Source organism: Muscardinus avellanarius (genome assembly GCF_963383645.1).
Source record: "Muscardinus avellanarius genome assembly, chromosome: 4".
Taxonomy (NCBI): domain Eukaryota; kingdom Metazoa; phylum Chordata; class Mammalia; order Rodentia; family Gliridae; genus Muscardinus; species Muscardinus avellanarius.
Window position 1 is genome coordinate 129,421,929 of NC_137789.1, and position 16,589 is coordinate 129,438,517.

Below are 16,589 nucleotides of genomic sequence, written 5' to 3' on the forward strand. Positions count from 1 at the left end.
TCAGCGACCTCGGGGTGGGACTGGCGGAGGAGGATGGAAAGTCTCCCTGGTTGGAGGCCTGAAATAAAAGATAAAGCAACTGTATGTAAACACTGAACTTGATTTAGTAGGTCCTGGATATTTACAACTTGGTGTATTATGCAAAGGACACTTTCCTTAATCAATGAGACCAGACATCCTATGAATCTGAGTGCTAGCTGTAGCTCACGGTCCTGGCTGCACATTCGAATCACCAGTGGAGCTTAAAAAAAGCCCAACTTGCCAGGCTCCATTCCAGATGCACTCCAGCATAATCCCTAGAGGATATGGTTCAAGCCTCAAAATATTTTGGTGGTGCCCCTCCTGCAACCACTCGTATTAGCCATGCCTTTTATTTTCCGATGCTTTGCCCCCATGAGGCCTTATTGACCCAGGAGGAACTGCCCCTCTCTGGGTTAGCTAATGCCCAGCTAATTAATAAACAAGACACCCATCTGTAAGCACCAAGCACGCCTTTCAAACAAACCACCTCATCCAGACCCACATCCCAACTGCCCCCTTAGGGCCGCTATCCAACTTGCCCTTAACATTCCAGGATTTGGTATCAGGTAAGTAAGGACAGACCCAATGCCCCAGGGCCCTCTGAAATGAGCCAAACCAGCTACCCTGCCTTAATCATTTCTTCCCGTGGAAACCACAAAAAAGCTCTGGCCCACGTTTTCCCTCTGCTCCCTCCGCCTCCTGGCCAACCCTGCTTCCCTGTGTGACCACCACGGTGTGGCATGTCCCCTCCTCTTGAGAACAGAGAACATAACAGTCTTTTCAATGGCTGTTTTCTCCTGATCTCTTGACCTCACCATATCTAAATAATAAGGAAATCCAGATTTTAAAACGCCGGTGACTGGACTAGGCAGCCTAGCAGGAGACCCACTGCGGAGGAGAAACCTGTGAGAGAAGAACCGAGAAGTCTAGCCCAGCCGGCTTTCCAGGACCGCTTTCTCATGGGATCGGGCAGTGTTACCCGCTCTGCACCTGCTTTCCTAGCAGCCCCTCTTCAAGTTCTTCGGGTGGTTTTTGAAAGGTACTAATGACTCACTGGGTAGACTAGGGCGAGTCTATTTACAGAAAGTTTCAACGATTACAGATGGCATTTCCACATGTGTGCTGTAAAACCAATATTTAATTCTCTTGGAAGCAAGTCAGTAAGTCCAGAAAGAGAGCTTTGTCAGGTGCTGTAATTGAACTGTGCTGCCCTGGAGTTGCCTACTCCAGGATTAATTGAATCAGCGAGTGGATGTTTACTAACTGTCTCCTGAATACTAGTTTACATAGGGCAAGGAAATGACAACAGATCTGGGGAAAGAGGGGTGGCAGCAGTACAAAGAGTAACCACAGACATACTCGGGAGGTCCTGCTCTGGTCCCTGGGAGAAGGCGGTCTTGTATGTCTGTCACTGGATGACTGAGCGTCATTCAATGAAAACAAAGAGTACTCTCCTCCCATTGTTCTCAGCCCATCCTAAAAACCGTGGGCTTATAGGAGAACACTGAAGGCTAAGGGGCCCCTCCCTCCCCAGCCCCTCTCCTCCCTTTTCCGTTCCTCCAGACATTTGTCTACTGTGCATCTACTCCTGCATGGGATGCCTTCAAGATACCACAGATGTGTGGCTGAGACAGGCAGCAGGAGAAATCAGGACACTGTAGTGAGTTTTGATAAGGGAAGTTCAGAGCCCATGAGAACATCTAGCAGAGACGTTTATTTATTTTTTATTTTTTATTTTTTGTGGTACTGGGGATTGAACCCAGGGGCATTCTTCCTCTGAGCTACACCCCAGCTTTATTTTATTGTTATTTTTATTTTGAAACAGGTTCTGGCTAGGTTGATAAGAGTCTCACTATTTGCTGAGGCTGTTCTCGAACCTGTGATCCTCCTAGCAGAGACATTTATATGCATGTCTTGGTGTGTGCAAGTTCACTGTCTCTGAAACTGGTTTTTCATCTACTACATGGAGATAATGAAACCTACACCAGAGCATGTGTGGCTTAATGGTGAACACTGGGAAGGAGGTAGCTAGCAATTTCATTAGGACGATTAAAGATGCAGTCTGAGGTTTCTTCCCCAAGAGCCTTACATTTTATCTTCCTCTACGAGGCAGTCATGATTCCCTCTCCACCCTTCTCTCCCTTTCTGCTGCCCTGCTTTGCATTTAGGGTGGACTCCCAAGCATGCCATCTCTGTTTCATTCTGATGAACAACTCTAGCAAGAAACCAGAAGCCCGTCACAGCGGAATGGATCTGTGATTGTAGACATATCAGAACCAGAGTGGTAAAAGGCTACTAAATCCAAGCGGGAGTGGTCTGTGGAGAGATTGCCTCTCCAGGACCCGGGGATGCTGAAGCTGGAGACTGCCATGCAGAGACACTCCAGGCACTGGCTGTTTTCTCCTCCCGGCCCAGATGAAGGCTCACTGATGATGAGCTTGGTCTAAAAATCCAGCAATCCTGATGTTGGCCAATGTTTGGGTTGTTTTGTCTTGTTTGTTGTGGTACTGAAGATGAAACCCCAAGATGGAGGGTTCTACCTCTGAGTTACCCACCTACCCCTAGTTTATTTTTTATTTTGAAACAGGATCTCACAAAGTTGAGCCTCAAACCTGCAACCCTCTTGAGATTACAAGTATGCCCCACGGCACACCACTGGAAGTTAAACAATGTGGGTGACCACACAGAGGCCTACCAGCTACAGCCCTGCTTAAAAAGATTATTCACTTCCCTATTAGTTAATAAGTAACTCTGTCCCAAGTCCACTCACTCCCTGGCTGCTTCAGTCCCTCCGAGGGCCTCTTAGACTCTTGGTGTTGCAGGCCTCTAGAAAGAAGCCAGCTCTGGTTATGCAGTTCTCAGGCTTGGTTTTAAATCACGTGTACAAGTTGCTATGATGGCAAATCACTAGTGAATGGCAAAACAAGTTCAAAACACAGAAGCAATAGCTCAGCAAAAATTTGCATTGTTTTTTTCTCAACTGTGGCAGGACCTGACCTACGCAGGGCCGACTCCACCAGCTTTCCACCCTAAAGGAGCTGAGGAGTAAGGGAAGTACCATGCAAGGACACAACACACCTGCTTCAGGTCCCATCACTATCTTCCTTCCCTTACTTTGTTTCTTTAGCTGAATGAATGCACTGGGGATTCACTGCAGGTGGGAACATGAAGGGTCTTTCCACTATCTACAACCACCTGCACCTTGGTAGGGGACTTGATGGCTAATTGTTTTAAGAGCTTAGGAAGCTGGGCATGGTGACATATGCTTGGAATCCCAGTACTTGGGAGGCTGAGAAGGAGGATCTCAGGTTAGCAGCCAGCCTCAGCAACTTAGTGAGACCTTGTTTCAAATTTTAAAATTATATATATGGCTGGGAATGTAGCTCCGAGGCAGAATGCCCCTGAGTTCAATCCCCAAGTACCACACACACACACACACACACACACACACACACACACACACACAAACTTAGGACATTCAATCCAAGCAGTACTAATCCCTTCATCCAGTCATCCAGTCATTTACCCAACACATATTTACTAATTTCCTGATATGTGCCAGTTACTATGCCAGGCACCAGGAAGAACAGAAACAATAAATAAATCAAAAGTATTTTTTGCTGTCATAGGGTTCACCATCCACTTTTGGAGGCAGATAGGTAAACAAGATCTGTAATGTGGAATTATCAGAATGGAGGTGCTTGAGGAGGCAAGAACAAAGGATGCACACACACACGAAGACACCAGGGAAGGCTTCAAATTTTTCTAAAATTTGTGTAAAATTTAGAGAATGAAAGGGAGTAGCAAGATAGCATTCAAGGCAAAGAGACAGGTTAGAAAAACAGTACAGAACAGCACAGCTCACCTAAGGGGTGGAACCCAGGTGAATACAGAGAAGGGGTGGGACATTAGGCTGGGCTGGGTCGAGCATGTTAAAATACACAAAATTAAATTTGAAGGCTCATATGCCAGGAAATGACATCATCAGCTACTTCTGTTGTTGAAAAGTGCACTCTGATTGCAGTGTGGAGGAAGGACCGACTAGAGGCAGGAGGAAGGTGTGGGCCCACGAGGATGAACTTAGGCGCTGGCAGATGGGAAGCAGGGGGTGGACCGAGAGCTGGAAGTGCGGTAGAATGGGCGGAGCCTGGAAGCACACTGCACGTGGATCTGTGAGGAGGTCCGAATGGAGAAGGACTCAGGTTTGGGGCTTGGAGGAGGGAGAGAATGGAGTGGATCCCAGGCTGGGAAGTCAGGAGGAGGAGACAGCTGGGGCAGGGGATGAGTGGTAGGCGGGCTGGCGAGCTCAGTGTGGCACAGGCTATTGTGTGTGAGATGCCTGCGGGACATGTGGCTGAAGATCCTGTCCACAAGCAGGAAGTGGGGATGGAGACAGATTTGGAGGTGTGAAGGCTGTCTGATGGTGGAAAGTCAGCCTCTGGGGACAGCAAAGCAAGCTGAGCGAGCAGAGGAACGGACCAGAGCTGGGATAGCGTGAGAAGCATCAAGGCTGCACGCAGCAGTGCTGCTTAGGGAGGGGTGTCAGGAGAACAGTCAGGGAAAGGAGCTGCTGAGTCCCAGATCTGAGAGTGAAACCGATGCCATGGTCAGCCTCTCCCCTGCCAGTCAGCAGGTCCACCCACCACCCAAGCCGCTCAGGAGATGGGCTCACTTTATTCCCCACTCAAAGATGACCTCATTCTACCTTAAAAATTGTACACATGCTTACAACACTACTACATACTTGCAAAAAAAACTTTTTTTCACACTAAAAACTGCATGCAAACTTCAAGTTCCATCAATTACAGGCTTCATTTTGCAAAACTTGTTTACTTAGCAAGAAGTGTTTCCCTCCTTTGCTCTCTTTATCACAGCATCCTCCAGACTCCCCTAATAATTCATCTGCCATCTCCTTTTAGACATTTAAACGCTTCCTAGTTTCTATCCTTTAATTTCTGGAACCTGTTTTCCTGGTCATTCTTGTTTTCTCTTCCATTAACAAAATCCTACAAAATCTAACTATAGTTTCACGTTTGACAATCCTTTCATCTTGGTACAATTAGACAACTGCCTTTAAAGACCTCAACCTTCAGGAATAAAAGGTCTTGGATCTTGTATTTCCTCCCCTAACACCTAGACTTTTCTTGGACAGGTGCACACAGTGACTACAAGACTGTATCCTGGAATCAGGCCTGACCAGGTTCATCCCACAGTTCAGCTACAAGCCCCAGTTTCTACAGCTGCAAAATGTGATGGTGCTAAATACCTACCTCTGAGGGTTGTGGGGACAATTAAACTAGATAGTGCATTTTGCTATCTATATCTATAATTTTGCTATCTATATATATCTATATCTAGCATTTTGCTATCTATATTTATAATTCCTGCCACACTGAAAATTTCAATAAGTAGTAGCATTTATTGCCATAAATGTAATAAGACCCCTTCACAATCACCAACTCTATAGTAATTTCCAAAGAATAAGACATAATATATATTGAAGGAACTAGACTGATCATTGCTGGGGCTCCTTCTGAGAATAGTAATATTCTTTTTTTTTTTTTTTTTTTTTTTTGGCAGTACCAGGGATGGAACCCAGGGGCATTCTACCTCTGAGCCACACCCCTAGCTTATTTTTTAGTTTTTTTTTTTTTTTTTTTGAAACAGGTTTCACTGAGTTGCAGAAAGCCTCACTAAGTAGCTGAGGCTGCCTGCAAACCACGATCCTCCAGTCTCCGCCTCCCGAATGCTGGGATTATAAGAGTGCACCACCATGCCTGGCGGGAACAGTAATAATCTAACACATGCCTCTGTCCGCATCAGAGAAGCATCCCTACAGAGGGTGTTATAGCTTGGGGCCGTGGGACACTCGTGTGTCAGGACACAAATGCTGCCAGAGCACAAGGAAAACTGGTAAATAGCAAGAGGAGAAGTGGAAAAGCACAGAGTCGGCCTCTCGTCTTAGAAAACCAGATGAAAGGCCTCCTCACTGCACTTCCTCAGTAAGTCCTACTGGTGCACGTTATCTAACTAAAATGTTTCAGAACATATAAAAAACATCCTGGTTGGGAAAAAAAGCTTCCTCCTTTCTTATCCCTTCTGCCCAGCATGTTATATCTTAAATATCAAAGCCTAGGCTTTTATTCCCAAGGGCTCCTTTCTACCCTGGCAGGCACACTAGCTAACTTTGACCACTTTTTTTCTCTTACTCCACAAGTCTATAAAAAGGTTTCAGCCAGACGTGGTAGCGCATGCTTGTAATTTCAGGACTTGGGAGGCTGAGACAAGGAGAATCACAGGTTTGATGTCAGCTTCAGCAATTTAGTGAGACCCTCAGCAACTTAATAAGACCCTGTTTCAAAATGAAAAAAGAAAAATAGAAAAGGGCTGGGAGTGCAGCTTGGCAGTAGAATGTTCCTAGTCTGCCCCTCTCCCTCCCTCCCTCCCTCCCTCTCTCTCTCTCTCTCTCTCTCTCTCTCTCTCTCTCTCTCTCTCTCTCTCTCTCTCTCACACACACACACACACACACACACACACACACACACACACAGGTTTCTATAATCTGGGCATGGTTGCACATGCCTATAATCTCAGTGCTTAGGAGGCTGAGACAGGAATTATCACAGATTCAAGGTCAGTGTGTGATAACTCAGAGAGACCCTATGCTCACCTCAAAAAACAGTTGGGGACTTTGGTGTTGTGCAGAGGTAGAATGTCTCTGGGTTCAATCCCCAACAGCCCAAAAATAAACAAATATGTAGGTAGGTGGAGGAAGGAAGAAAGGAAGTAAGGGAGGAGGGAGGAGGGAGGGGCAGGGCTGAATGGTACCGCACACCCACTGGACTCAATCTCCAGTACCATGGGGAAGGGGGAATCCTACAAGAGACCCCAGTACCAAATGTACATGGACATACATCAGAGCCCAGTAAATTAGTGTAACTCTTTAGTGTAGTGCCCATTATCAAATCCCCAGATGTTTACTCCTCTCCTATATAAAAACTATCACTAATATTTCTGAGCTCTTACTATAGGCTAAGAACTCAATCCTTATGAGTCTGTGAGGAGGTTCTGTTAATAACCCCATGTAGACAAGGACATCAGACACATTAGTGAAATAATTCACCCAAGTTCACCAGTGGCTGCCAACACTTGGCCCTAGGAGGGAGGCCCCAAAGTCGGCCTTCTTATCTCTAGTCCCCCAAAAGGTCCTGTCCCCACAGCACAGTCAAAGCAATGCAATATTAAAGAGCGGAACTCCAGCCAAACAAAAATTATTGAAAAACCGGATGTTTGTTGCTATAGCTCACTTAAGAAACAGTGCATGTGCAATTTAAAGTGTTTGCAACTGAATATATCATCAATTAAATTCATACAGAGCCCACACTTAGAAATGAAGAAGCAGTATTTCAGGTATCTCTGTCCTCAATTCCTCTGTCACCCTGGGTGTCCTGGAACCCTACTCTCCCCTGGACTTCAGGGTGAGGAAAGATGTTCCTATGAGCGTCTTCGATGTTACCTCTGTGAGGCGGCGCGAGGAGGCACCCTGGGCGGCCTCTCCAGGTGCATGGAGGGCATTCCGTCCACTTGCAGGGGGCCTGGACTACGACTTCTGGTAACCTCAGGGACTTCATTATCCTACAGCCAAAAAGATGGAAATTACATGAAGCCACCATTGTAGCTGGACACCTGTACACCCAAAGCCCTCAGCCCCCCTTGGCCCTTGGCAGAATGGTGTTTACAAAGTGGTAATCAACCCAGCCACACCCCGCAGCTTCCTGGCCCAGATCACCTCCTGAACTCTAAATGCTTGATGCTCAAAGTGCAGCTGGTGGCTGTCAACACAGCCATGGCCTGGAGCTTGTCAGAGATGGGCTTCCTGGAGTTTTCAGGGTTGCTGTGACCCATATGCCTCCCCCCCCATCCTGCCAGCCCCAGGTCACTGGATCAGAGGAAATACTTTCACCCAAACCTGGCCAGCCTGGAGGGGGGCCTCAGCCCAAAACAGCAACTGCCACTTTGCTCAGTGGCCTTGGGGCTCTCTGGGGACTAGGCCCCTATACACACAGAAAAGCAGAAAAAGCCAGTGTGCAGGGCAAGAAGAAAGAGGACATGCACAGAGAAACAGAGACTAAAGAACGTTTGGCCCTGGGACACATGCAACGATGCCCTTGGCTCCCAATTGAGGCACCAGCAAGATCCGTGCCCCGGGGTTCCCTGACACTCACCACCATAGATGGCCCTTTGGGCTTAACTAATCTGAGTGAATTTCTATCTATCATCCTCCTTCCTCCCATTCATCCTCCTTTCTTTCCTCCCTCCCTTCCTTCCTTTTAATTGAGGCAAAATTCACCTAATATTAAACCAACCATTTTAAAGTGAACAATTCTGTGACACTGAATACATTCACAGTATTGTTCAACTAACCATCTCTATCTAGTCTCAAAACATTTCCACGGCCAGGTATAGTGGTGTCCACTTGAAATCCCAGCGACTCCGGAGGCTAAGGCAGGAGAATTCCAAGTTCAATGCCAGCTTGGGCAACTTAGTGAGAAACCCTGTTTTAGGAATAAAAAATAAGCCAGGTGTGGTGGCACACATCTGTAATCACAGTAGTTGGGAGGCTGAGACAGAGGATCATACGTTTGAGGCTCAGCCACTTAGCAAAACCCTTGGGTTTCAAAATTTAAAAATTAAGCCGGGTGTAGAGGCGCATGCTTGTAATCCCCGTGCTTGGGAGGCAGAGACAGGAGGATTGCGCAGGTTTGAAGCCAGCTGTGCTGGCTTAAGAGACCCTGTTTCCAAATTTTATAAAGTATAAAATAGGTCTGGGGTGTAGCCCGGAGGTAGAAGGGTTTCCAGAAACCCCAGTACCAGCCAAAAAAAAAAATTAAAAATTAAAAATTAAAAAAGGGCTGGGGGAGCTGGGCATGGTGGTGCACACTTGTAATCCCAGCATTTGGGAGGCTGAGACAGGAGGATCACAGTTGGTGGACAGTCTCAGCTACTTAGTGAGGCCCTTTGTAACTCAGTGAGACCGTGTTTTAAAATAAAAGAATAAAAAATAGGGCTGAGGGTATAGCTCAGAGGTAGAAGGCCCCTGGTTTCCATTCCCAGTACTGCAAAAAAAAAAAAAAAAAAAAAAAAAGGGGGCTGGTGGTATAGCTCAAAGGTATACTGCTCCTAGGTTCAATTCCCAGTACAAAAAAAAAAAAAAAAAAAAAGAAGAGCTGAGCTGATTTCTGATTTGAGGCCAGCCTTAACAACACAGATCTTGTTTCAAAATAAAAAAATAAAACACACACACAGAGAGAGAGAGAGAGAGAAAGAGAGAGAGAGAGAGAGAGAGAGAGAGAGAGAGAGAGAAAGAGAAATTGAGAGAGCGAGCGAGCTGGGGATGTAGCTCAGTGTAGCACTTACCCAGCATGCATGAGGCCCTGCGTTCCATCCCAGTTCTGAGAGGACCCCGGAAGGGAGCCTGTACCCACCAAGCAGTTCTTCCCATCCCTCCCATTCCCTGCCAACTACCAACCTGCATTCTGTCTGTGTTTTGTCTTTTTAGATATTTCATATAAATTAAATCCCACAATATGCAACCTTTTGTGTGTGGCTTCTTTTCCTAGGCTTTGGTCTTTCACGGTGAAGGGACCCTGGGACAAGCCTGACACATGGGGGAGGGGTCCTGGCACTCACCTCATTGTCCCCCTCCATCCCGCTGCTCACGCTAAGGAGGCTCCTCGTGCTGGACCGGTTGCTTGCGCTGCCTAGGGGGTAGGAACAAAATCTCTCAGGAGAAAAGGAAACACAGAACTCCAGCAATGACTTATTTAGACTGACAGCAACAGGACACAAGTCGTGAACACAGGAGCCTTCCAGTCGTGGCCACCCAACGCCATTGTACTGGAGTTCAGCTTTCTTTAGGCAGTAGATGAAAGGGCTCGCTATGTGATGGCCACGTTAGGGTTAGTAGCTGCCACTTACTGAGGGCTCACCACACATTCCATGTTTCAGAAACCTGATTGCCATTTAATTTCCTTGAAAACCCTATATGTCTTCTGTTTCTTTGTGGTACTGGGATTTGAACCCAGGGCCATTCTATCTCTGAGATACACTGCCAGTCTTTTTTTTATTTTTTGTTTTGAAACAGGGTCTGCTAGGTTGCTGAGAGTCCTGCTGTGTTACTGAGGCTTGTCTCAAACCTTGGATCCTTCTATTTCAGCCTCCCGGGTACTAGGATTAGTCATCCACCACCATGCCTGGTGGGATGGATTTTTTTTTTAAACTTAAAATAATGTGTTAAGCTGGGTGTGATGGCGCATACTTGTAATCTCAGTACTTGGGAGGCTGAGACAGGAGGATTGAGGTTCATATACAGCCTCAGCTACTTAGTGAGACCCTGTTTCAAAATAAAAAATAAAAAATAGGGCTGGGGGTGTAGCTCAGAGGTAGAATGTCCCTGGGTTCCATTCCCAGTACCACAAATAAATAAATAATAAATGAATAAATAGTCAAAATATTTCTACAAGTCTAGCTGGGCATGATGGTGCACACCTTTAATACCAGTACTTGGCAGGCTGAGGCAGGAGGACGTTAAATCCAAGGGCAGCCTAGGCAACTCAGCAAGACCCTATCTCAAAATAAAAAAAAGTAAAAGGACTGGGGGTGTAGCTCACCTGGGTTCAATTCCCAGTACCACATAGGATATATTGCGCTCATATATATTGTATGCAGTACTGGAGATATATATTTGTAGAAATAAAAATATAAGCTGGGTGTGGTGGCACACGCCTGTAATCCCAGTACTTGGGAGACTGAGACAGGAGGATCACAGTTTGCCGCCAGCCTCAACTACTTAGTGAGGTCCTCCGCAACTTAGTGAGACCCTGTTTCAAAATAAAGAATAAAAATAGGGCTGGGGATGTAACTCAGAGGTATAATGCCCTTAGATTCAATCCCTAGTACTGAAAAAAATAACTATATATTCATATATAGTTATATATTTATAGACATTTATATTTCTATAAGTCTACAACCTCCTCTGTCTTTAATGCTCGGCACAAATACCATCAAAACCTCTCCAGATGCCGGGTGTGGTGGCACACGCTTGTAATCCCAGCATTTGGGAGGCTGAGACCGGAGGATCACGGTTCGCGGACAGCCTCAGCTACTTAGTGAAGCCCTCTGCAACTCTGGGCCCTGGGCTGCCCTTCCTCTGTGGCTCAGCCTCCGTGTGTCATTTATCATTTTTCATTCCCTGCCAATGAACTAGACTCTCTGACGGTTACCAGCTAGCAGGAAGCAAAAAGCAGTAACAGGCCCCAGATCCATCACTGGAAATTCATCCCCCTCGGCTCCCATGGTCATTCCCTTAGCATTATTAAGTCTGTGACCCCAACATTTGGCTCCAAACCCTGGCTCCCTGGTTCAAGGGTCCTGGCCCTGTCCCCTCTCCAGGCTGATGATGCTGGCTCACATCTGCCCGGGGCTGCACAGTTGGCAGGAGACTCTGGCCCAGCCTTCATCATCTTTACTCTTGCCAGGGGAGGGAGTTTGGTGCCCACCCTTGCCAGGCCCTGTCACCAGGGAAGAAGGGTCAAATGAGCATCTAACCTGCACTGTTTCTGCACTTTGTCTCCTCCTTTACGAGCTCTAAAGTCAGGCTGTGGTTCTTTTTCATGTTTGTGTCTCCAGCGTGCAATCTAACTTAGTTTGCACAGAGCTGTCCTTGTTATTTGGCGGGTGAATGAGGGAGGGGAAAAAACCAGAACATTCCTTTTAAGAAACCTGAACCAAAAAAAAAAAAAAAACTACGAGAAGGTCAACAGTCTTTCTGCATGAAACCTCTGCTCTCTTAAACATAACATTAATATCTGGGGCTTCAATCTTTAGTTATAACCAGGTTTAACCTGCAACTGTTTGTCTGTAATTCTCAAGCGATGACAGCTGTACCATAATAAAAATAGTTCTGTTTTCAGGGCCTGACTGTGGGGCAAAGGGGCAGCTGGCAGATCAGAGTTTGGCCACCCGAATCCTCCCTCTCTGCCTGGGGAACTATATTCATTTGGAAGGCAGTATTCCCCCAAGGCTAAGAGCACAGAAAGAGCCTGGTGCTGTGGCAGCTACTTCCTGAAACAGGAGGAGACCAAGTTCAAAGCCTGCCTGGGCAGCATAGTAAGACCCTGCCTCAAAATTAAATAAAAAGGGTTGGGGTGTAGTAGAACACCCCTGGATTCAATCCACAGCACCTCCAGAAGAAAAAGAGCAGAGAAAGATCTAAATGGCTCTGGGCGTAGTGGTGCACGCTTGTGGGAGGCAGAGACCAGAGGAGCACAGTTTGTGGACAGCCTCAGATACTTAGCAAGGCCTTTCGCAACTCAGTGAGACCCTGTTTCAAAAATTAAAAAGAATAGCTGGGCGTGGTGGTACATGCTTGTAATCCCAGCGCTTGGGAGGCAGAGACAGGAGGATTGTGTATGTTAGAAGCCAGCTTTGCTGGCTTAAGAGACGCTGTTTCCAAATAAAAAAATATAAAATAGGTCTGGGAGTGTAGCCCAGAGAAGGGTTCCATCCCCAGTACCGCAAAATAAATAAATAAATAAATAAATAAATAACAGAACCAGGGGTATAGCTTGGAGGTAAAATGCCCCTGGGTTCCATCCCCAGTACCGCACGCGCGCGCACACACACACACACACACACACATCTGGATGTGAATCTCAGATCCCTGCTTCCATGCCAAGAGACCCAGAGCAAGTTGTCTAAACATTCTAACTCTTCATTTTCTTACCTAGAAACTCGTGTGTGGTTGTCTAGACAAATGACATCATGCAATAACATGCTTGTCACAGGGCCCGCAAAGAGCAAACGTTTGATTAATGGAAGGATTAGCTTCATCATCTTTAACTTCAAGATGGCAGACCAACCTTTAATGACCCCAGAGAACACCCAGTCATGCCTTCCTGTGCTCTTTCCCTCCTCGCTCTGAGCTTGGCCATGTGACCTGCCTGGGCCAATGTAACACCAGTAGGTGTGACGCAAGCTAAAGCTGAAGAAGCACTTGCACACTGCGGCTTGTCCTTCTGGAACGCCCTCTTTCTTGATTCTGCTCCCATGTGAGTTCAGGCTATTAAATAAAAGGCTGCATGGAGAGAGGCCCTGGGGTATAAGAGCTCATCTGGAACATTCAGCGAATGGGTCACATACATGATGAGCCATCCCCTGCGAGTGGTGCTCAACTAGGGAATCAGACATAAATAAGTGGGTAATGTTGCAGGCCACTAAAATGAGTATGGTTTCTCACATAGAAACAGACACTAGAAACTATAAAATAGGAACTGGGAAAAATAAAAAAAAGGAGCTGGGTGTCACCTATAATTTTAAAGAAACAGTGTGTAATTCTTTAGTCTGTCATGTAGTAACATTTTCCAATTGGAAGAGTTAGGCATCCCTGGACAATATACCATTACACAAAGTAAAAACTACGGTCTACTTTTTTCATCCCATCCTCACACCAATCTATCCCAAAGTAAAACATGTACATAATATTTTTCAATGATAGCTTTATACACATGAAATGAATACTTTGCATTTGTCTTGTTAAATTTCCATCTGAAGCTCCTCCTGCCCTGCCCCCAAATGCAGTATCCTCACCAGAGGGTCTATAGTCCCAAAGAAGTACCATCTGCCACCTGTGATCCCTGGACAACTCGCTCCCACTTCTGAACTTGTCAGAATTCTCAAATTGCATGGGGTAGAGCATGTCTGGATACACATTATCACCCCCACTATGTCAGGGAGGTTTTCTCTTCCATCCAATCTGGACTTCTCACATGGTCCTGTTATAGGCTTTGGGTCTATCACAAAGGCGATAATGGCACGAACATTAACCTGAAAGAGGTAGGCGCTGGGTTCTACCTCCACCTTTGTCCTTCTCTGGATCTGTCACCTTGAACAAAATTCTTTCCCTCTCTGGGGCACAAATAACACATCGATGGGGTAAGGAAGAAAGCTAGTTCAGAGATTTTTGACCTAGGTTCATGTGTAGTCAAAGTATGTGCGTGCGTGTGTGTGTGTGTGTGTGTGTGTGTGTGTGTGTGTGTAAACATGTGGATTTTTTTCTGGGGGATGATCCAGAATATATATCAAATTCTTAAGGGGGATATGATGTAGAAAAGATTAGAAATTCCAGGTTAGATGACCTCCATTTGCCAACATTCATTCTGGAGTTTTCTGCCTGACATTTAAGAAAACACAAATCTTAAAATTCAGCTTCTCTTTGGCTCTTTGCTAGCTTTCTGAGGGCACCAAAAGGTATGAAAGAAGAGAAGCTCAATCTGCGAGTGGGTTGTGAAGCCAGTGTCTACAGTGGGCTGAGAGGGCCCTGCCTTGGGGAAGCAAAGCTCCTGCTCCCGCCAGCGCATCAACGGGCATTGTCTCCGCAATCAAACTCCTATTCAAGCTTTCAAGTATAAAGGAAGACATTTCCTAATTAGATCCTCAACTGCCAGTAAGTTAGGATTCTTAAATTGGAGCCCATTGTTTTGTGCTGCTGACTTTGTGTCTCTGCTTTCCCTATACACAGCTGGGGGAACAGCAAGAATAGGGTCCAGAGTCCTGGCCTGGGTCCCAGACTAAGTTCAAATTCCAGCTTGACCACTTTTGCTGCTTAATCCCAGACAAAGCACTGAGTTTCCTCCTTTGTAAACAGAGGTCAAACTACCAATCATATAAAGGTTCTGTGAGAATGGATCGTCTACCAGACATTTCACATGTGCCCAATGGTCAATAAATGCTAGCCATTATTATTAGGCTTTGCTATGTATAAAAAAAAAAATGGAGTGCAGCCGGGCATGGTGGCGCACACTTGTAATCAGTTTGGAAGACAGCCTCAGCAATATAGTGAGACACTCAGCAACTTAGAGAGACAGTTTCAAAACAAGAAATAAAAGCTGGGCGTGGTGGCGCACGCTTGTAATCCCAGCATTTGGGAGGCTGAGACCAGACGATCGCGGTTCGCGGACAGCCTCAGCTACTTAGTGAGGCCCTCTGCAACTCAGTGAAACCCTGTTTCAAAATAAAGAATAAAAAATAAGGCTGGGGATGTAGCTCGGAGGTAGAATGCCCCTGGGTTCCACCCAATACCGCAAAATTAAATTAAAAATTAAAAATGAATTAAGAAGCCAGGAGTGGTGGCGCACGCTTGTAAATCCCCGCTCTTGGGAGGCTGAGACAGGAGGATCGCGCAGGTTCAAAGCCAGCCTCAGCTACTTAGTGAGGCTCTTAGCAACTTAGTGAGACCCTGTTTCCAAATAAAGTATAAAATAGGTCTGGGAGTATAGCCCGGAGGTAGAAAGCCCCTGGGTTCCAACCTCAGTACCACAAAAAAAATGAATTAAGAAATTAAAAATTAAAAAATTAAATCAGGTTCTATTTGAGGAGTCCAGGCTGCTATCAGAATATTTCCAAAGACTCAAAGGAGCCCCCAGAGTCGGGCTCGAGGGCGCCCCTGGTCCGCTGCTTACTTGCTGTGCTGGAGGTACTGTCCGTCTTCCAGTCTCCACGTCTCAGCTCTGTCCTTGGGGGCAAGATGCTTTTCCTGGGGCCGCTCTCATAGACTCCAAACTCCACTTTCCCAGGCAGATGCTGTGAGTGACGAATCGGGACGGTGATCTCCAAGTCTGGAATTAGGGGCGACAAGGATAAACTTCCAGAAAGTGGACTGCCATCTGCCAAACTGTGCAGAGGCTCCCTCTCCGCCTGCCTCCCACGCCTGAGCCTGGAGGAAAGGAGGGACCCTGGACTGTCTTCCCAACCACTGCAGCACAAAACCTCCAGAGAATCGTGTGTGGCCAGGCTGGGAGAGAGAGCGAAGGATGGAGGCCACAAAGCACTCTGCCTCCTGGAGTGGATGAAGATGCAACTGGAGTCTTGGGCTCCCGGCCCAGCCACTCAGTGGCTGCACAGCCCGAGCCAGGCACCACCTCGGCATCACTCTTTGAGGACTTCGGTAAGTCACTGGTGGTAACGACAAACCATCCTGCACACTAGACCAGGAGGTTCCATATCGCGTCGAACCCCATAACACACAGGAAATGCATGCTGTTACCGTCAATCCCAACAGAGCTAAGGCACAGAGGAGCGAAGTCACATCTGTGATTCAGCAGGAAGCAGCAGAGCTGGCGTTTGAAGCCGGGGCTGGGAGTCCAGGCTCTCCCCATTCACACCCTCTCTCACTCCCACTCCATGATCATGAAGGGTGGGAGGGCGTGGAGCGGCCGGCCCACACAGACACATTGACCACAGTCAGCACAGGACATCCCTCGGGCCTGAGGGCTGTGTGACTCTCAAGGCTGACTGGTGGTAAGGAGAGGATTCCTTGCCCAGGAAAGCCTAGCCTCCTTCCAGACTCAGCTCTGCCCAGTGGGTCGTCACGACTCCTCCCTAGATCCCAGCCCTGCGCTCTAGAAGCAGAAACAACTCCTGAAGCTTTGGTGCGCGCACTCCCTGGGGTCATCTTCAGGGGCAGCTGCCTCCTCTACCTCTAGTCCTCTCTGGTGGGTATGGCAGGGTCA

General features: G+C 46.9%; 1 protein-coding gene across 1 annotated transcript in view; it reads right to left on the reverse strand.

The window, feature by feature from the left end:
* The window catches only part of PIK3AP1 (phosphoinositide-3-kinase adaptor protein 1), a gene marked incomplete at both ends in the record, with an annotated part of 149,763 nt that continues 133,174 nt past the window's right edge, over positions 1–16,589 (reverse strand). The window contains 4 exons of the mRNA XM_080694843.1: positions 1–58; positions 7,538–7,656; positions 9,712–9,782; positions 15,540–15,695. Coding sequence (XP_080550969.1) covers positions 1–58; positions 7,538–7,656; positions 9,712–9,782; positions 15,540–15,695 — 404 coding nt within the window. The remainder of the gene's footprint in view (positions 59–7,537; positions 7,657–9,711; positions 9,783–15,539; positions 15,696–16,589) is intronic.